The 19,023-nt window shown below is 43.0% G+C and overlaps 5 protein-coding genes across 6 annotated transcripts; 1 reads left to right on the forward strand and 4 right to left on the reverse strand.

Moving 5' to 3' along the window:
* Nucleotides 1-22: 22 nt before the first annotated feature.
* LOC117567160 (uncharacterized) lies at nt 23-3,822 on the reverse strand. Its single transcript, XM_034246973.2, has 10 exons — nt 2,807-3,822; nt 2,631-2,740; nt 2,421-2,571; nt 1,747-1,930; nt 1,047-1,693; nt 834-970; nt 591-780; nt 485-532; nt 306-414; nt 23-221 (listed from the first exon to the last, which is right to left on the reverse strand). The coding sequence occupies exons 1-10, from the start codon at nt 2,931-2,933 to the stop codon at nt 164-166; spliced, it is 1,761 nt and encodes a 586-aa protein (XP_034102864.1). The 5' UTR covers nt 2,934-3,822; the 3' UTR covers nt 23-163.
* A 194-nt stretch (nt 3,823-4,016) lies between these two features.
* LOC117570290 (proton-coupled folate transporter) lies at nt 4,017-7,182 on the reverse strand. Its single transcript, XM_034251811.2, has 8 exons — nt 6,908-7,182; nt 6,581-6,841; nt 6,285-6,474; nt 5,920-6,227; nt 5,715-5,860; nt 5,130-5,319; nt 4,903-5,059; nt 4,017-4,839 (listed from the first exon to the last, which is right to left on the reverse strand). The coding sequence occupies exons 1-8, from the start codon at nt 7,158-7,160 to the stop codon at nt 4,782-4,784; spliced, it is 1,563 nt and encodes a 520-aa protein (XP_034107702.1). The 5' UTR covers nt 7,161-7,182; the 3' UTR covers nt 4,017-4,781.
* A 257-nt stretch (nt 7,183-7,439) lies between these two features.
* On the forward strand, nt 7,440-8,776 carry LOC117570291 (uncharacterized). The gene is made up of 3 exons (XM_034251812.2): nt 7,440-7,908; nt 7,962-8,482; nt 8,541-8,776. The coding sequence occupies exons 1-3, from the start codon at nt 7,640-7,642 to the stop codon at nt 8,774-8,776; spliced, it is 1,026 nt and encodes a 341-aa protein (XP_034107703.1). The 5' UTR covers nt 7,440-7,639.
* LOC117570292 (uncharacterized) lies at nt 8,497-9,392 on the reverse strand. Its single transcript, XM_034251813.2, has 2 exons — nt 9,287-9,392; nt 8,497-9,232 (listed from the first exon to the last, which is right to left on the reverse strand). The coding sequence occupies exons 1-2, from the start codon at nt 9,370-9,372 to the stop codon at nt 8,773-8,775; spliced, it is 546 nt and encodes a 181-aa protein (XP_034107704.1). The 5' UTR covers nt 9,373-9,392; the 3' UTR covers nt 8,497-8,772.
* Nucleotides 9,393-9,558: 166 nt separating this feature from the next.
* On the reverse strand, nt 9,559-18,905 carry LOC117567339 (dnaJ homolog subfamily C member 13). 2 transcript variants are annotated; one of them, XM_034247263.2, is made up of 19 exons: nt 18,768-18,905; nt 18,092-18,362; nt 17,881-18,021; nt 17,668-17,812; nt 17,294-17,492; nt 16,722-17,226; nt 16,485-16,663; nt 16,220-16,427; nt 15,748-16,158; nt 15,141-15,691; nt 14,916-15,084; nt 14,088-14,855; nt 13,344-14,034; nt 12,092-13,286; nt 11,497-12,022; nt 10,567-11,436; nt 10,380-10,502; nt 10,052-10,310; nt 9,559-9,997 (listed from the first exon to the last, which is right to left on the reverse strand). In XM_034247263.2, the coding sequence occupies exons 2-19, from the start codon at nt 18,281-18,283 to the stop codon at nt 9,882-9,884; spliced, it is 7,248 nt and encodes a 2,415-aa protein (XP_034103154.1). In that variant the 5' UTR covers nt 18,284-18,362; nt 18,768-18,905; the 3' UTR covers nt 9,559-9,881. The 2 variants fall into 2 exon arrangements, with proteins under 2 accessions (XP_034103154.1, XP_034103151.1); XM_034247260.2 differs by having other exon boundaries at nt 9,560-9,997; nt 17,294-17,495.
* Nucleotides 18,906-19,023: the final 118 nt, after the last annotated feature.

Raw genomic sequence — 19,023 nt, forward strand, 5'->3', positions numbered from 1 at the left:
TGTTTTGTTAATTTGTGAATTGTAAATTCGTTGTACTTGTGAAGTTTTATTTTCGCTTATTACAGAATTAGCGCATCAAGCGCCATCACATTTACATAAAATTAATTATAAATAATTATTAGTGATAAACTAATCGAGCTACATGGAAGTGGAAATTGATTGTTTATTTTAACACCTTGGCGTAATATTGTTTATGCATAAACTTGATGCGCAGCACACAGCTAAAAAGAAGTATAAGTTTTTCGACAATTAGCAGAGTCTCTTGTATGTATATATAGTATACTATATATTTGTATACAACTCACCACATGAACACAAATGCGACCACATACAACGCAGCGCTGACAAAGTTGAAGAGTCCCGGATAGTAGGAAAGTGTGCTCTTGTATATCAGTGTGTAAAGCGGAGCGGCGACTAAATTAGGCATGAAATTAACAACATATTAATGAATACTAATACTGTTTGTGTTTTTGAGAGAACTTACCGAACGGCGCAAACGATTGTAGCACATTTTTAATTGAGAATATTTTGCCTGCAAAGCGAAAACATACTTTAAAATTGAACTAAAATAGAATTAAAGTAAAACCTACCCAGATCTGAGGCTGGCACAATGTTGGACACAATCGTACGACACATGGGACCGCCAATGGAGCGGAAGAAGCCCAGGACAACCGAAAGATACATGTGCCAAGGCTGGGTGGATAAACCTCTGGCCAGATGATTGAGTATCTCGGAGAAGAAGGCGAGCAGTCCCAATGTAACCACGGACACGCGGAAGACCTGTCATAAATCAATTAGTCCTGAAACACAGCAACTATTTGAATTGCACTCACCTTGCGAAGAATAAGAAAACCAATGAGAGCACCTATCATGGGCACCAGATGCGCCACCGTCTCGTAGAACGTGTAATCCCGCACAGACCAATGGAACTTTTCGCGCACAAACAAATACATCACAGTCATGACGCCATCTGCAAGAGAGAGAGGGAGAGAGAGCAACAAAGAGTTTAATCTTAAGACACTGCAGCCAAACTGAGGAGATCTCACCGAACACAAAGATGGACAGACACATGGCACATGTGACCAGCCAAATAATAGCACGCGCGTGATTTTCGCGAGGCTTAATACAGGTGTTAACCATATCACGAATGTGTTTGAAGCTAAACAATCCAGCTCGCTTTTCATCCGGGTTCGGTTTGCACTGCGTCTGCGTTTGCGACGGCGATTGTGACATCGCCTTTTCCTGTGCTCTGGCCTGGGCCAAAACCTTGGGCGGCAGTCGTTCCACATACTTTGCCAGCAAATCCTCATCGATGGTCATGGCGGGAGTCGCTGGTGTAGGCAACACATCAACATGCGGCTTCTTCTTCATGGACGCAGCATCCTCATCATCAGTGTCATTCATAAGATTTGGCGGACAATCGATGGACACACAATCCAATTGCAAGTCAGCGCCTGTGATCGGCATTTCCTTTTCCTTCTTGGCAGCAGCTTCACTCGCCTCTTTGGCCTCCTGCTCCAGTCGTATGTGCAGACTTTCAGGCACAACGAAGATAACAAAGAGTGTGCCCACTGTCGTTATGCAGCCGGAGATGCCAATGGTGATCGATGCATTTGTTGCAGCATACACAAAACTGGACAACAGCGAACCGCTTGTCAATCCAATGAAGAACAGCGACTCCATGAAGATCATGCTGCAATAATCGAGTAATTATTATAGGCAATGAACTATCACTGATTTACCCACCGATAAGGTCTAGTCTTGGTATCAGTTATATCCGATATGAAGCAGAGCGCGGCGACGGAGAACACACAATTGCCGCCGAGCATGGAATGCGGCACAGCTGCTGCAATATACCACCAGGGATTGATCACATAGTAACTGGAGAGCTCACATATGGCGGCAGTGACTAGAAACGAAGCGGCAAAGCCTGCAGCCAAATATCCAATTGCAAGTAAGTAAATAACATATTTGTCAATGTAATTTAAGATTTTAAGTATCTCTGCCTTATTGCACAGGGAAATATTGCATAGGATAAAGTGCAGCCTTCTAGCCTTACTCCTATGTCTGAGTTGAAAGTTGTGCTTTAACCTTTCTGTGCCTTTGAATGGTCTGTTATTATCAGATAGTAACTTTGACCCCTTTGAAGTGGATAGTTTTAGGGAAGACCATCTCGTCTTTGACGAGACCCAATTCAATTAGGAATGTTTTAACAGAGCCACTTTATTAAGAACTAGACTCTGCGTAAATTGGACACTTCCTGATCTACCCTTTCTTGTCTGTGCGTTGAAAGCTCTGTCATATTGAATCAAGCCAGATTCGGTAAAATTTCGAATATCCTTTCACTTAACGTTTTTTTCTATGCATTGGAATCTATCCGTCAGTCTGTCGTATAAATATCAACAACACCCTCTGCTTACCTATCATCGATACGATGAGCAATGGCTTGCGTCCATAGTGATCCGACCAGGAACCAATGAACAGCCCACAGAAGGCAGGCACAATGCTTTCGAGCAGTGTGCGTGATAAAAATAGATTCGCCACATAGGGTTGCAGTTCCGTTTCAATCGCCTGCAATTAGCATATCAATTATTCCTGGGATTATTCAACAAATATAGTATAAAACAAACTTTAATCTCGGTGCTGGCATTTTTATCGTCAAGCAATTTGCAGTCACTGACGTTGTAATGAAAAATCACTGTGCACGTCTGGTATATAACCTGATTCCTCATAATTGTATCTGTAAAATAGATAATAGTTTTGGCTGTAAGATCTTTGCCAAAGATCACTGACATCGCACACTCACTAGACAGGGTCAGCGAGAAGAGCAGCATAAACACAACCGGTTCAATGTAGAACATGTGGAAAATTCGGTTCCATTGGACAGTTCGCAGTCGTTGCAGACTGAAGGTGTGTGCGACCTTCTCGACCATATTGACTTGTTTGGTTTTTGTTGATTTTGGTCAGCAGCACACTAAATTTGCAATTACTTATCAATGTGTGTGTTTATTACGTTTACTTCAAATATTTGATCAAGGCGCAAGTTCAATGCGCCTATATTTGTTTTATTACTATTTGTCTCTTTGGTTTCACTATTTGGATTAATTATTCAATTCAGGTAATTGCATTATAGGTATTTTAATTAGTTTCGGGCGACCTCAAACAATGCCAATTTTCGATAACAACTATTCACACATCCATTCCACCGACGTATACGTAATATTTTTAAAGTGCAATCTTGCTCAGTAATTTGAATTGATTTAGAACTCGAAGCCGGCGCTTTGTTTATGTATTTTCACTCCGACTATTCAGTCTACAATTTCAGTGAAGTTCTCAAAGTCTGTTCGCTTATATACCGATTCCGATTTGCAATAGCAACTCTATGTGCCAAACACAGGTATGCCGCACAGCACTTGTTCATAAAAAGTCCAACATTTGTATTGTGTACAACTAGTATATCAGATGATTCTCTAAAAATTCCGTTCCCCCTTAGTGGGCAGCCACGAGCGGTGACTATTAGCGGCTCCAGAAGCTCGTCACGGCAACTACAACTGGGCAGCGAATAGACGACGACGACGACGCCAAAAACAAACGACAACCGCAACGTTTCCGATTCGTTTGAATCTGATTTCGCTCAGCTGCGGGCTTAAATAAGTTTTTGTCAACTCCCTGACTCCGTCGCACATGTCGCCACTTCCCCCCGCCGCGCTGTTTCGTTTAATCCCCAGGTATACAGATTCTTCTCTAGCCCCATTTTGTGTTTGTTGTTTTATCTCTCGTGTTATTATTGTTATCGTTGCTATTGTTTCCAAAGTTGTTTGCCAATCCAAATCCAATCATAGCCAAGAGCACAAACAACATCAGCTGGCAATAGAGAGCGAGAGAGATAGAAAAAGAGAATCTCCACTTAAATTTTCATTTAAATGATCTTTTGACATCGGTAATTTTTATTTGTGTAAAACCTAAATATTTGACAACACAAAAAATTATAATTTCCTTAATTAACTTAAGTTTTTTTTACTATTTCTATTGCATGGAAATTTTTATTTATTGTGTAATCAATTCGTTGTGAATTCGAAAGGTGAAAACAAATTTCTATAGCATGAAAATTAATTCAATTAAAATATGAAAATTCGAAATTGTTTATATTTTTTTCTTGTAGTAGAAATTGTTAAAAATATTCTATGGCACCTACTAAGTTGATTATTTGTGGTGACAAATAAATATTAAGTCAAGGGAATTAACAAATTTACCGTCTAAATTAAAATTAGCGAGCGAAATTATCACCAATTATTGGTTTACTTTGTTTTTTTATTATTTTCGGTTTATATATTTATTTTTTCCGATATTCATCACTGTCAAGTGACTACGGCGCACACGCCATTTTTCGTAAATTAACAACAATGGTTTGATATATTAACCCATATAAAAAAAACAGCCTATACTATATAAACCACTCGATGTTTCGAATTTCAACATAATGCGAAAGTTATAACCAATAGAAAGTGGTTTTACAATGAATTAATTATTGAATTGTTAGCTTGTTTACTGCTCTTAAGAATTGTCAACAAAAATCCCCCCACTGTAATTGGCTGAAGATCTACGGCTAACATATATGAAGTTCGTTTAATATGCAAATGGTAATCCCTGTTGTCTGGTACCAGTCAATTTGTTATAATCGATGTGCAAATTACCAAATGACTGGCAGAAATTAATTCACCTTTTTTTTTGTTGAGTCTTACTTATGCACTATTATTTCATTAAAAATATGTTTAAACTTATTACTTAAACACGGCTTCATAATGTGGAGCATTTTCCGATTTTTTGCGCCAAACAACTCTACAAAAAGGAAGTTGGAAAATCAAATTAGCATAAATAGAGATAATAAATTAGATTACATACAAAAGGAGAACAATTGCCAGTCCAAATAAATTGGCACTGATCAAATTAAAAAAGCTCGGTGCTGTGCTCAAAGTCAGGGTATAGAAGATCACATACAACGTAGATGAGGCAAAAGGCGACAGCGTCTGCAGAACACTGATCATGGCAAAGACTTTACCTAAAATATAAAATGGGTAAACAAAACAAGACTAGACACAACCCAAATTGATTTCTAATGTTCCACGAACCTCGCTCATCGGCGGGAAGCAGGTTTGTTATCATGGTGCGGCACATCGGATTCACCAGCGATTTGAACACTCCCAAGCCGATCGCCAAGTAGATTTGCCAGTCGACAAATGCAAATGCTTTCATCAAACTACTAGAAGCATGACTCAGCAGCGAAATCATCGCCAGCCAAAGAATCGCAGACTTGGTGCACTAAAAATAGGCATTACAATTTAGTTAAGTTTAAAGTTTACATAGTCTATAAACAAACCGATTAGCGAAATTATCGTGAGTTAAAGCTAAGCAATTATGTTTCACATACAAAGATTTTTGTTAAGTTACTAAAAGAACTTAAATATGCCTCTGCATCCAGATACATATATTGCTTCTCTGTAAGAGCCTAATTTTAAATAATATTAATACAATATTATAAATACAAAATTATGTAATCGGAATTTCTTATCCATCTGAAGTTGGAAAACAATGTTCCAATTCATAGTACAACAAATAAGATAAAACGGACTTCTATTAAACTTGATTTTTAAACATACGATAACTTCGCAAGAGGAGTCATTATAATATATAAATATATATTGTAAGATCTCTACCTGACGCAACGACCAAAGGAAGAGCATGCCACCAGAGCCAGCCACAGCTGGAACAAGAATGCTAACCGTCTCATAGTTGGTGAACTCACGCACTGTCCAGTGGAACTTTGCGCGCATAAACATATAGAACACCGAGTTGCTGCCATCTGAAAATTCCGAATTAATAATTTCTCTTAGTTTACTATATGTTCTAAGTTTGGGTTACCCGACACAAAAGCCGTTAGCAGCAGCACACATATCAGCAATATAAGTATGGAGCGATCACTAAACTCGCGTCGTCTTGCGCTGCTGCGCCACAAATCCATAATCATAAATTCCTGGCGGGCAGCCACACTCTGTTGCCTTATGGTAAGACTCTCGGGCAACAAAGCAGCGATAGTGAACAGAGCAAAAAACACAGAACCCGCAGAGATGACAAAGATAATATAGGCATTGGTGGCTTCATACACATAGCCAGAGGCAATGCTACCCAGCAGCAGTCCTACATAGATGCACAGTTCATAGGCAATCATTCTAAGCAAAACAAAACTGTTAAAACATGTAATGTAAATTGATCGTGAACTTGATCACCTGTAGGATCGCATTTTGTCAGTGGACACATCACCAATGAAGCACACAGCAGCCACAGAGTAGGTAACACTACTGCCCAGGAATGAGAGTGGTAAAATAGTCAGCACATAGAACCAAGGACTTACCATCCCACTTCGTTGCATTGTCACATAGGCAATGCAGGCCGAGAGAAGATATTGCAGTGCGTAGCCTGTGCGGAAATGTCAGTTAATTATCGTTAATACGAAATTCAAATTTGTGCATCGAAAAACATTGTCGATATCAACGCAGTGTTGAGCAGCGTAAACATCTCTCACCCAAATAAGAAGCTAGCAGAAGCGGCTTGCGCCCATAGCGATCGGCGAAGGCGCCAACGAAGAGGCCACAAAATGCTGGAATGACGCATTCAACAATCTTAATGGTCAGAAAAACTTTAGCTGCATATGGCTGCACTTCATCCTCGATTCTTTTTGTCTCATTTGTGGCATTTTTGGTCCCCAGTAGCTGACAAACCGTATCCGAATAGCCAAAGCCTGCTGTGCAGCTCTGATAAATGATTTGTGACTTCAGCACAGTGGCTGCAAAGCATAAGCACACACATATAGTTATCATATATCTTATCTTTAAGAGTTTTGCACACTTACAAGAGAAGTTGTATGCAAAGAGTAATACCAATATCATAGGCTCCAGCAAAAAGCTTCTTGGACTAGCAGCTGGCTCGACTTGGGTAATTGTAGTCGGTTCATTGCTTAGTACTGGACTTTGCGAAGAGTTGTCCTCACTGTTTTTGGAAGCACTATGCTGGGAAAGCCTGTCCTCACTATGGCTAGAAAGGCTTGTGCTTTCTCGCCTTGCTGCGGCGACTAAGTTCTCGTGTGCATGCGGTTCCTCGTCCATAATTGATTTGCGACTGAGACGACAACTGCCATGAAAAGCGAATCAAGAGACGCGAAACTTTGAGATAAAAGCGTCGACTATGCACATAAGTATGTGTGCCTGGGGGTTTCCATAATGATTGCACATAAGAGTATACTACATATATAAATGGAACTGTGTGCACACGATAGCATCATTGTTTGATCCCATTCATGAGTCAGCATCGGTCAGATCAACACTTCGAATGTGCTTTACATTGAAAACGTGACTTATCTTATGTAATTTAAAATCTATCAACTTTACGTGTAGATATGTAGTTCACTTTAGTAGTTAATTGTTTAAGCTTAGAAATTCACTATTTCAACTGTTAGTTGGCGCTTAAAATTCAAATAAACATCAGCTAGTATATACCAAATTCGATTAGTTTATCGAATTCTAATCGATAGATAACCATTGCCATTGCGCGCATTTCGATCAGTATCAGAAACACAGTCAAAGTTATGGCAGCCAAAGAAGATCTAAAATCTTTACTTGCTCAAACGAGAACCGGCAAACAACTATCGGAATATCATCTAAAATTACTTAAGAAGCAGAAAATCAATACACTACATGAATTCCTTGACGCACAGAACCTGCATAAATTTCTCGCCCTCAGCATTGACCAAGTGGAGCAAATAAAGCGGGAGCTGCTGCTAGTCTCAGTGAAGAGCATTAAGTTCAGCAATCTCTATCAAAAGCAACCTTTCAGCTATTCCACAGGCATTGAAGAGTGAGTGAAAGAGAGACTAATACAATGCAATACTTATTTCGCAACACTTATAGGTTCGATAAATTGCTAGAAGCGATTGGCCAACCTTTCCGTCCAGGTCGAATTTGGGAACTTTATGGCGAGTCGGGAGTGGGTAAAACTCAGCTACTACACACATTGGCAGTGAACTTTGTTTGCAAATACCGCGACTGTCGACAAGTGTTGTTCCTGGACACAAAGCGAGACTTTGACAGCAGACGTATTCATCAAATGCTTCAGGATCGCCATTTGGATACCGATGCCATTAAAAGTTGCATGCGCGCCATTAATGTTATAATCTGTGCATCAGCGGAGTCTTTAATTAAAGCACTGAACAACATGATAGAGCAGTTATCCAGTGGTGATGATAGCATAGCCCAAATTAAACTGGTCCTCATCGATAGTTTGGCGGCCAGTTTCATCTTTTTTCGTAGTGCTCACGAGCGGAATATGGGACGTAGATGGCTAAATCAACTGGCAATGCTGATGCGAACTTTAGCTGCCCAACATGGCATCGCTTTTGTGATTGGCAATTTGTCAATGACAAGTGAAGATGGTAAAGAGTTGAGATATGGTTTTGATTTACATTTATTTACAATAATATATTTCTATAGGGGCAGTCGATGATGATGACGATAATGAGGATTATCTAACTCAATGCAGTCCAGAGGCACCAGAGGATGGTAACTTGCTGGGCGACTATTGGGACTCCGTATGTACGCTGTCAATGGCATTCGAGTTGCCAGATGAGTCGAACAATGATTTGCGATTGCTGAGAATATTAAACAACAGCTTCGGTATCAGCGAAGGCAGCTGCTTGTTGCGCATTACAGATGCTGGTGTCATTTAGTAGGGAGTGCGTCGTGCTCCAGTTCCTTGATGCTGCTGCTGTTGATACGATTTTATGACGCGTTTGCCTGGCTGTATGGAATCGCCAAGTCCTGGACGCTTTCGTTTGTTGCTCGTACTGGATTGGTTGGTGAATGTTGGTGCTGTTGCCGTTTCCGCCTTGGCTTCCTTACCATCCGCAGCGTCTAAAGATAAGTCCGAATCGTGGGCATATTGACAGCTTGTGCCAAAACGACAGCGACCCTTTCTATAGTTCCAGCAGATTTTGCGGCCATTTTTCAACTGCAAATGTGTATCGTTGTTGACCATTTTGACGTGGCGCTCCAACGAAGCTTTCTTGTGCAGTTCTGCCTCAAGGAACGGATTGCTGAAAACATCGCCTGCTTTTTTGGTGGCTGCATTGTCCAGAGCAGCGCTGGCACTGGGCAACTTAGATGGTTTTTGTGCGGGTGGCGGGCTGGCGAAAGTGTGCGTTATTAATGCAATGAATATAGATATATGTTTAAATTACCTTTCTGATTTGGTTTTCTCTTCGTGTTCACTACCGCTTTCTTCATCCGATTCAGAGGAATCGCTATAATCAGCGACCAGCGACATTGTTTATATTTTGATATCAATAAAAGAGTGACCGTTGTACTGTAGTGGCAAAATACTAGGATGCAAATAAGTAGCGTATTTGGTATTTTCTCTGGTTTAACGAATTAATTTAAATTTGCAAAAAGAAAAACAAAACGTTGAGTATATTCAGAACATGATTCATTTTTAATGATTCTGCTTTTAATTCATAATACATATGTATAATCACTTTATGCATGCTTTAGTTAAGATGTATGTGTATATTGGCTATTAACTAATTATTTATACAATTCATATAAATATAAAAAATTAAACACTTCGTAGACTTTGTTACAGATTGTTAATATGTTTGCTTTGAATGCTGACGTTTTTCCTGATTTCCTGATTGCGACAGCACGACGTGTGTAAAAATATGCAAAAAACTTTTAATACAATAAATGGGATGCCTGCTGCAAAGCAAAAGACTCGACCAACTCTCATTCTCATAAATGATGCTTAGCTTTCGCATGGCTGCGGTAAATTAGGAGCCGTTAATCAATTGGCGGGCGTGCCGAAGGATCATCGCGATCCATAGGCGGTGGTGAGGTGAGCACTTCAACGTTTTGCGCTGGTCCTGCGGTGAGGTATCCCGCCGTCGGATTGACGCCTAAAAAAAAGTATTACTAACCAGAACTACTTAAAAGGAAACTAAATAACAAACCAGTCAAATAGCCACGTATGTTGGTGTCGGTGATGAAGAGATCATGGCGCTGATCCTTGAACTCGGCCCACACTGGATGCTTGAGCAATATTTGCGTCACACGATCACCATAATTGAGATTATGCGTCATGCCCTTGAGCGCAGCGACAATTTGTGCTTTTACTGCCGATGCATTGTCCACGAATTCCAAGCGGCTGTCCAGCAATCCCAGCAGGAATGGTATGAGACCCACTTCCAGTGATTGACTGATCAACGAATCCTGTCAACAAAAAGTTAAATTAAATACACATTTTCATAATAAAGCAAGAACCAAAGAGCTGGCACTTACATGCTGATGTTTGAAAAGACGACTCAATGTTTCGCAGGCCTTCTCGATGCAGTCCCGATTGTGTTCCATGCACTTTTTGAGCGGCGCAATGCATTCCGTCTGAGAGATGGCGCTTACACAGAACTGCAAAAGAATAGTGAAACAATTAGTAAAGTCTTTAGGGAACATTCATAGGGAACAGTCTTACCTCAGAGAGCGACAGCTGGTGTAATACTGATAGCGTGTTCTTTGGCTGCACCGAGAGCAAATTAAACAGCTTGGGTATGTGACCCAGGACGGGTATGTCGTCTGACAGATTGGGCTGTGACCGCAGCAACTCGACAAGTGCTGTGGTTGATAAGTCTAGCACATCTGGTTCCACAGAGCTCTTGCTAATTTGCTCGACAACGAAATCCAAAAGATCCGATAAGAATTGTTTGGGTTTGCGTAGCGTCCAGGCGGGATTACTAACAAACAGTCGCAAGTAAACACCTGCGACAACAATCTCATTGGATACAATGTCCTTCAGCACCTCGGGATCCTTCCACAAGTGTCTGGCATTTGTCTTTTGCAGCTGGTAGAATCTATTGCAACTATCGGCGACGGCATCACATACATTGGAGCGCGTATTATCGTTCCAAATCAACTCTGGATGCTCATGAATGGACTCAAAGAGTTGCACCGATGTGGCCGGCGACTCAATCATGGCATCGATAAACAGCGCTGGCAAAAACTTTGATATTGTGATGCGCACTTTGGGCCCACTGAGACGATCTGCTGTCATCTTGGCCAGAATTTCAGCGCACATTTCGCGTATTTGCGGATTTCGTGAGTTGCAGAACATATCCAGCAAATAAATGACTGCGCCCTTCGTTTGAGCCTCCTTGATCATCTCCTGGACGTTCATCAGTCCGGAGAGTGTTTCCAGCACCTTCACTTGGCTGGCGCGCAGCTCGGGATCCTTCAGTGCCACCAAATAGTTGCCAAGAATTTCACAGGCAGCCACCTCCGAGACACATTCCTTGTTGCGCGACACCAGAGCCACAACTTCCAGTGCCACAGCCTTAACGCTCGAGCTCTACAAAAACAATTAGTAATTTAATATTTCCTTTAGAAACTGGACTTTCGTATTACTTACATCAGCGAATATATTGTTGGCAAGGAAACCGAAGATCATATCAAAGTTACCAATGCATTGGATCTCCACCTCGGCATTGGTTTTGATCACAGCAATGAGGGCACGCAGTACCATGGTTATGTGCAGCTCCAATTGATTATCGGTGGCAAAATCATATTTGCACTGCTGCAGCGAAAGCTGTTGCTCCGCCTGAGCATCTGTTTCGAGCTTCTTGCGACTCTTGGAACGATTGTAGGCATTGAGTACATCGTCAAAGGTGCTGCCCGCTTTGCTGTCCGACTGTTGCTGCTGCTTCAGCTGTGGATGATTAGGCGCCAGTGTCGGCGTTAGTATGCCATCACTGCCCATTTTAGGCGCTGCAGCTGGCGGCGGTGGCAACTGCCTTGTCTTCTTCTGGTTGAGGAACTGATAGGCATGCTTTAAGTACTCCAGCAGATCCATAATGAACTGCTTGGGTTGGGCAATGGGAAACGTGGGCATGTCGTTGTAGATGCGTATGAAGATGCCACCAATCTGCAGCTCATCTCTGCAAGGGAATAAAGATATTTATCTCACACAATGTAGTTTGCTTTTTAATAACTAAGGATTCACTTACTTGTGTGCATCGAATTCGAAGCTGGCGACCAGCTCGTAGACTTGTGCAATATCCTCGTGCGTCTCCTTAGCGGATGCCGTGCGCTGTTGCTCGAGGAAATCCTTGAGCTGCGCCCGCGTTCCATTATCCCAGATAAGATACGGATTACGTGTGTTGGCCGTGAGTAGTTTGAGCACTTCGCTGTCCGTTGCGGTGGCCAGCTGATTGGCAATGTAGCGCGTGAGCAAACGATCCAACACCTGCTTGACCAACGAGTTCTTCGCCTCCCCTGTGACAATATACTTTTGCTGAATGGCACTGGGACGTGGCTGCTGTTGTTGCTGCTGCTGCTGATCGCTGTCTGTGGGCGTAGAGCTCGAAGTGTCGCTGCTGACACTCGAGTCCTGCTTGCTAAGCACCACTGCCGTCTCCTTCTCTTTGCCCGTGGTGATTGCTAGCTGTTTGCTCTGCAGCGGATTGTGCGCATTTTGCGTATAAGCTGAATTTGTAACAGTCGTTGGCTTCGGCTTAATGGCAGGCGCGGAATTGGACGAAGTTGCCGGCGAATTGGATTCGCTGCCCGTAATGGGTTTGTTACGCAATTCCATGCTGTAGCCTGCGAGGCCAATGCAACCCAACACAGCCATTTTGGCCAGATTATTGGCCAACTGCTGTTGATTGGACTTGTCGCTCACTTCAACACCGCTCTCGTCCAACGTGTAGTCATACTCGAAGATGAACAGCAGCAGCGACCAGAGCACACCATTGCGAGACAGATTACACTGCAGATCATAGTTATTAGCAGCCAAACTGGTCACAAGGCTGACTGACAACGTGTGTTTGAAGTAGACAACGCGACAGACATCCGAGAGCAACTGCGGCAGCTGAATGATCTTCTGCTTGCACTTCTCAAAGTTGCAGGCGACCTCAAAGCAACGTGTCACATTCGAAATGACTTGATAGTGCAGCGAGTCTGGCTTGGAATCGACGCCCAGTATGGAAACACAGCGTGTGTAAGCCTCCAACAGCGCCTCGATGCCTTCCTCGCGACGCAGCTCCTCCGCATTCAGTGCGGAGCAGTGCACAGTGTGATAACACAGCTCGGAGGCGGCGGTCAGCAGTTGTGCCTCCTTGGAGAAGAGCTCGTCGTCGCGTGTCTCCAAGCGTATGGTCTTGATGAGCTGCGGATAGCCAGCGTACTTATAAGGACGCAGCACTGTAAAGGAAAGCAATTAATAGAATCCACAAAAGAGATACAACGCAATCAACTTACCATCGGGATAGCGCTCGAAGAGAATACTTTGTGTGCGTAGGATTAACACAATATTGTTGGGATCCGGTCCACCAGAACTCCATACGTTGCGCGAGCACAAAAACTCGTAAGCCTGATTGACTTTCTCAAAGATCTCACGACCATTGGGATTCTTATCCGGATGATACATTTGCGCCAGTTTATAGTAGCTCTTGCGTATGACTGACTCCTCTGGTTTAGGCGTCTTGGTGAGATCAATACCCAGATCTTGATAAGCCTGTTGTATGGTCATCTGTGGCGGCTTCTTTTCCACCTCCTTACGCCACGCATCTAATGTATGCTTCAACAGTTGCACCGGATCCGAAATTGGCCAGTTGGGAAACTTTTGTGTATCGCACAAATGTCGCAAATAATAAATGTGACAGAACAGCTCATTCTCCAGCTGAGGATAGCTAATTACAGGTATAGCGAGATATGGATATCGTGCCATTGTGTGTCCACGCAATCGTGGCGTAAAATCAGCAATGTGTGCGGCGATCTTTTCGATAAGCAGTCGACGCATTTCCGAGCTCCAAATCACTTCGGGCGTATCGAATTCGCCTAAGAAGATTTCGGCAAACTTGTCCGCGCTGTAATTTTCCAGGAAACACACCATGGCCTCCGGCAACAGTTGTCCCAGAATGCTGCGGTGCATAATGCCCGACTGCGAGGTCTACATAGAGCAGAGAGTTAAATAAAATTCGATAGATGCAACAATAGACTTACCTCTTCGCTGCGGAAACCTTGCTTCATGTGTGTCATTTTAAGGAAACGTGTGATAGGCAAAATGTTGCTGCCCGTGTACATAAGCATGAAGTAGAAAACACCCGTCATATAGACTTTGGGCATCTCTGGATTGTCCTCCATTATCTGGCACAACAATGTCGCCACTCGCTCCAGTAATCCGGGATCGTGTGTTAGACAAACTTGCACCACATGTGGCAGACAAATGAACTCGGACAACTTGCGTGACAACTTGGGACCGGGGATGAGCACAGCATCGCCATTCTGTGTGCGACTTGGAAAGAAACTGGTGCACTTGATCAATATGTCGAGTATTTTCGAAGCCAACTCCGTTTCATCGTAGAGTGGCGTTCCTTTGGCAATGAGACACCACTTGAGCTGTGGTATTTGCTGCAGCGAGCGCCAACCATCCATGCCAATAGCCCAACAACGTGTTTTGGGTGTGATCTGTCCCTTTTGCCACAGTTCCTTCAGCTCGGAGTAGGTAATGGGTCCCTGACGCTCTGCTTTCTGGCCATCCTTCTCGATGTTGTAGTACCAATCCTTCTCCTCATATGCCGACATATTGGGACCAGCTTCAATAACGTTGGTTTTCGTGTTCAATTGAGCGCGGCCCTTGTGTAGATGTGCTAGAGTGATCAGATCAACGAGACACTGCACGTGATCGATGAGCGCACGGCAATTGGATTTCTCCAGCACCAGACAAGATATCAGATTGATTAAGGCATCACGCATGGATGGAGAAAGGCACTGCAGAGAGAGATATTGAATTTATATATTGATTTTTTTATATTCTTTCATGAGACTTACGCGATCACTTAACTGCAGGATGTAGGACATGTCGCTGAACTTGCCAATATCCTTGTGATAGCGTCTGTAGACCTTAGCCAGCGCTTGTAAGGAGAACACGGTCATCTGATCATCGTTGACGCGCTGACGACACAACACACGTCGATACAAAGCATTGAACAGTTCAATTCTGACAAGGATGAACAACATTAACACTCTAATCAAGTCCCAACTTAATCGACTTACGGATCCTTGACCAGATTCTGCGGCCAGTCATCCTTCTCCAGTATCAAACGAATATAATAGTCGCCAATTTTAATTTCATCAGCCAGACACTGATAACCCACTTCGAATTCCTGATAATTCCAGGCCACGATCATTTGACCAGCCAAGTCGCGATCGTTGAGGAACTGACGCAACTCATTCTCCAGGCACATACGCAGCTCCTCTCGGGTCTTATGATTCCAGATGAGATTAGGCAAACTGTGGTCTTTGGCAAAATTGTAAAAGAAATACGGCAAATTAACAATGGCATCCGAAGTTTTCTTCTTTTGCCGACGATTGCGCAGTACAACAGGACGATTCTTTAGCGCCTGGGCAGCTGTATCCTGCTGCTCAATGAGGTTCATGCCCCAATGCTTAATGCCTTGCAAATGCTTCTCTATCACATTCTTGCGAGTTTTTTTGGAATGTTGAATTGCAAATTTGAGATTATCGCGAAAATTCAATTTGTCCTCCTCCACATCCGTTTCGGGCACCGTCTCCTCTGTTTCTAGGAAGGTCAACAGACCAGCGGGCTAAATTATGGATAACACATTATTAAAATTCACTACTTCATCGCCGTGAAACCTACGAAAATGCGTTTAAACAGCTCCATGGCCTCATCACTGTCTGTTAGCCAAAGGCCAATCAAATGACGCGATAGTTGACGATGCGTTATCAATGTGGGATCATTGGAGGGCGTATAGAGTGCCACCAGCAAATGGCGACACAGTGCCGCCTCATCCAGCGCCAATGCTTGCATTTGCTGGGCCACATGCAGTTCACCTTCTTCGATGATGGCCCTCAACACCAAACCGGCGCCTTTGACAATTGCCAGCGATGGATGCTGAAACAGTTTGTATAGATAGCGTCCACGATCGGCCACTAGCTCGAGCAGTGTGTCAAACTGTTTGCCATCGGTGGTCTCGCTGTAAGGCACACACAACGCAAAGGTCATAAAGTCCAGCATCGCTGACAGCACCAAGGCTCCACTACCATGGCTCTGTGAATAGATTCCAATTAGAAAGAGTTTGAAGTAAAGCTTTCAATTAAAGTTATCCTACCACGTGCGTTGTCCACATGTTGAGCAGCGTTTCTAGAAATGTTTTCGATGATAATATGGAAGATTTGTTCAGCTGTTCCTGCTTGAGGTCATGATCGGTGTTCACTGAATGCATCAACGAGTTGATCATATCAATAGCCGAGTACGTAACCGCCAGATCCTTGCGACGCAACGCAGCCACAATCTTGGAGCCAATGATTTCACGAAAACTACAAGGAGAAAAATTATTATAGTGCGTTAAAATTAAAATCAACCCTATTGCCTACCCCGGCAGATTTGTAAAGGCGGCGTAACCCACTTTGCTGGCCAGCAATCGGGTCAGCGCATGAAAGATGGCCTCCAGTTCTGTGTTGGTCAGCTGTGCCGTTGGACTGTCGAGTTCCTTTTGTGCCAGCGCTTGTAATGCACTTAAAATGAGCTTCTCCTTGTTCTCAGCAAATAAACTCTGTAATCGACAAACATAAGTTACTCAATATACAATAAGAAAATATTACTTCACTCACATCTTGCGTCACACTGTAGTTGAGTCCGCTGTGTGGCACATTGGCATTGAAACGCTCAAGTATCTCATGACGTTTGGTTTGGTTCTGGAAATTGTTGATAACCAGACGCAACAGACTAGCCTCCGTCTCCTCATCCACCGAACTGTTAAGCGGCACATAGCGTTTGCCACGCGGGGTATTGCCAATGCGTATGTGCACATCCTGATTGCCACTAGAGCGCACAGCATCCAGCACAGTGGCCAGCAAAGAGTCACGATCATTGGTGCTATAGCTGCGCACAATGCCATTCTTATACTCAATGCAAAAGCGCTGTAGATTGTCTTTATCGCGCACAAGAGCAAACACATCGCAGAGCGGACGCAGCGTGCAGACGCTATACGTTTGTGGATCGCGCTCCAACAGCGTCACCTCAGTGAGGCATAGTATACGCTTTACGGGATCCGGATGCCGTGGCGTTATCTTTTGCACTGTGAACTCGGTCATCGATGTTTGGAACTGATCCCCGCTGCATTGTAAACAAAGAAACGATTGATAATTAAATGTTGAATTGGGAATCATTCATTATTACTTGCCTGTACTTTCCAAAACGCTGCCGCTCGAATTGTTCAAGCGTTATTTGACTTTTGAGTATTTTGGTCTCGATGCCAAGAAATTGCGAGGAGCGTTGAGCAATGTTCTGCACGATCTCATGGTGATTAAGCGCCTTGAACATGTGAAGGCGGCTGAAACCGCCATAGGCCATCACAATGCCATTATCGTAGTCCGAGATGCCTGCTTAAAACGTGCGCGTAAAACGAAAATACCACAAGATGAGTGTAAAACAAAAAAAAAGAGGCGAACATGAATTAAACATAGGAAACAACACACAGACGAGAGGCGCGTTCACAATTCTAGGCAAATGTTGGATGCACTGCAGCATTCGCGTAGCCCTGAGTGCTATAGCTACCTATTATTCCTTCAATATCCTTGTACATATAGCTGGCGAGCACATCATTCGTTGTGGGATCCAATTGGTCGAGGGAGCAGGGGGTTACCTCCAGCACAGTGGGTAAACTTATGCCCGACCAATGGTATTTATACGCATTAAATCGCTGCGGTTGGAGAAAATAATCAATTGAAGATTGACTGGGACAAAGAGAAACCACATTGAATTGCTTACCAGAGCATTTTTAGGCTTGTCAGCAAATTCCCTGTAATATTTCAAAATCGAGCTGAGTATATCGTTGCGATATTCCGAAGAAAGTTTGATCGTATCCAATTTCTTGTCTTTCTTAATGGTGAGCACAAATTCATTGGGAATCTGTGATACATATTCGTGAAGTTAATTGAATTAATTTAATTTAATATAATCGTATTAACATTTAACATACATTTGTGGTCTTTGTGGGTGCGGCAGCTACAATATCCGAATAGGACCAGCGATTTGTTAGATCAAATCTGTCCGGATTGTAGGTGGAAATGCCGGCAGTGCCAATGGAAAGTATCCTTTTGTATTTGCCTTTCCATGAGTGCTTCGTCACAATGAAGCACTCCAGATCGACGTTCTCCTTCGGCGGCAACATCTCTGGAGCAAGAATGTGCACTGTGCTTTATCACCCAACCGACTATTGACTCCGCTAATTGAAACAACAACAAAAAAAACTGCAACGATAGGCAAAACGCATTCAATTATTTTTACTTGGTAGCTTTGTTTTCTTTTTTAATAGGCGGCTACGCTGGAACGCTAGCCAGCTGATTCATGGAGCCACGACTAGTCGTCCAAAAAGCATAATTTTTTCTTATGCTGATTAATCAACTGAACTGGGGGTTTTTATCAGCTGAAATACCAACAACGACGACGACGACGCGGCCGCGGCCCCCATACACAACAACACAAAGACCGAAAAGGGGAGTAAACGTGACGACGACGTCGACGACGACAGCAAACAACAACGACGAAAGCGACAACGACGATGGATCCAATCAGAAACAGCGGCGTATCTAATTAGCTTAAGTGTATTACTAGTCCTATTGCAGTTTGTACTGCTTTATTTCCCCGTTGCTTACCTTAAACACTTAAAACATCACACCTGCTTGCAATAAACTTTTACAATTATTTTTGATTGGTTCTATTAACTATTTAACGTTTTAGATATTCGCAATTTTTGCATTTGCATTTTTTTACAATAGCAGCAAGCAATGTGACCGAATGCGAAATATACAAAATATACCAACGTCTAAATTCGCAATACTGGCCAGGGCTGCATTGCTTGCTCACAGTTGCTATAAATTATGTATAGTTAAATTAACGACACACTTTGCT

The sequence above is a fragment of the Drosophila albomicans genome, chromosome 3, assembly GCF_009650485.2.
Source record: "Drosophila albomicans strain 15112-1751.03 chromosome 3, ASM965048v2, whole genome shotgun sequence".
Classification (NCBI taxonomy): domain Eukaryota; kingdom Metazoa; phylum Arthropoda; class Insecta; order Diptera; family Drosophilidae; genus Drosophila; species Drosophila albomicans.

Excerpts from the sequence above, each read along its gene's own strand:
- LOC117570292 (XM_034251813.2), bottom strand. The coding sequence starts at position 9,372 with ATGTCGCTGGTCGCTGATTATAGCGATTCCTCTGAATCGGATGAAGAA. Across the intron at positions 9,233-9,286 it reads GAGAAAACCAAATCAGAAAG|CCCGCCACCCGCACAAAAAC; the intron begins GTAATTTAAACA and ends CACTTTCGCCAG.
- LOC117570290 (XM_034251811.2), bottom strand. The coding sequence starts at position 7,160 with ATGGACGAGGAACCGCATGCACACGAGAACTTAGTCGCCGCAGCAAGG. Across the intron at positions 5,861-5,919 it reads GCTAACGGCTTTTGTGTCGG|ATGGCAGCAACTCGGTGTTC; the intron begins GTAACCCAAACT and ends CGGAATTTTCAG. Across the intron at positions 4,840-4,902 it reads CTGGCAATTGTTCTCCTTTT|AGTTGTTTGGCGCAAAAAAT; the intron begins GTATGTAATCTA and ends TCCTTTTTGTAG.
- LOC117567160 (XM_034246973.2), bottom strand. The coding sequence starts at position 2,933 with ATGGTCGAGAAGGTCGCACACACCTTCAGTCTGCAACGACTGCGAACT. Across the intron at positions 1,931-2,420 it reads GCTCATCGTATCGATGATAG|GCTTTGCCGCTTCGTTTCTA; the intron begins GTAAGCAGAGGG and ends ATTTGGCTGCAG. Across the intron at positions 222-305 it reads GTCGCATTTGTGTTCATGTG|CTGTGTGCTGCGCATCAAGT; the intron begins GTGAGTTGTATA and ends ACTTCTTTTTAG.
- LOC117570291 (XM_034251812.2), top strand. The coding sequence starts at position 7,640 with ATGGCAGCCAAAGAAGATCTAAAATCTTTACTTGCTCAAACGAGAACC. Across the intron at positions 7,909-7,961 it reads TATTCCACAGGCATTGAAGA|GTTCGATAAATTGCTAGAAG; the intron begins GTGAGTGAAAGA and ends CAACACTTATAG. Across the intron at positions 8,483-8,540 it reads GTCAATGACAAGTGAAGATG|GGGCAGTCGATGATGATGAC; the intron begins GTAAAGAGTTGA and ends ATATTTCTATAG.
- LOC117567339 (XM_034247260.2), bottom strand. The coding sequence starts at position 18,283 with ATGTTGCCGCCGAAGGAGAACGTCGATCTGGAGTGCTTCATTGTGACG. Across the intron at positions 17,496-17,667 it reads GGATATTGAAGGAATAATAG|CAGGCATCTCGGACTACGAT; the intron begins GTAGCTATAGCA and ends GCACGTTTTAAG. Across the intron at positions 10,311-10,379 it reads GTCTTTTCAAACATCAGCAT|GATTCGTTGATCAGTCAATC; the intron begins GTAAGTGCCAGC and ends TTTTGTTGACAG.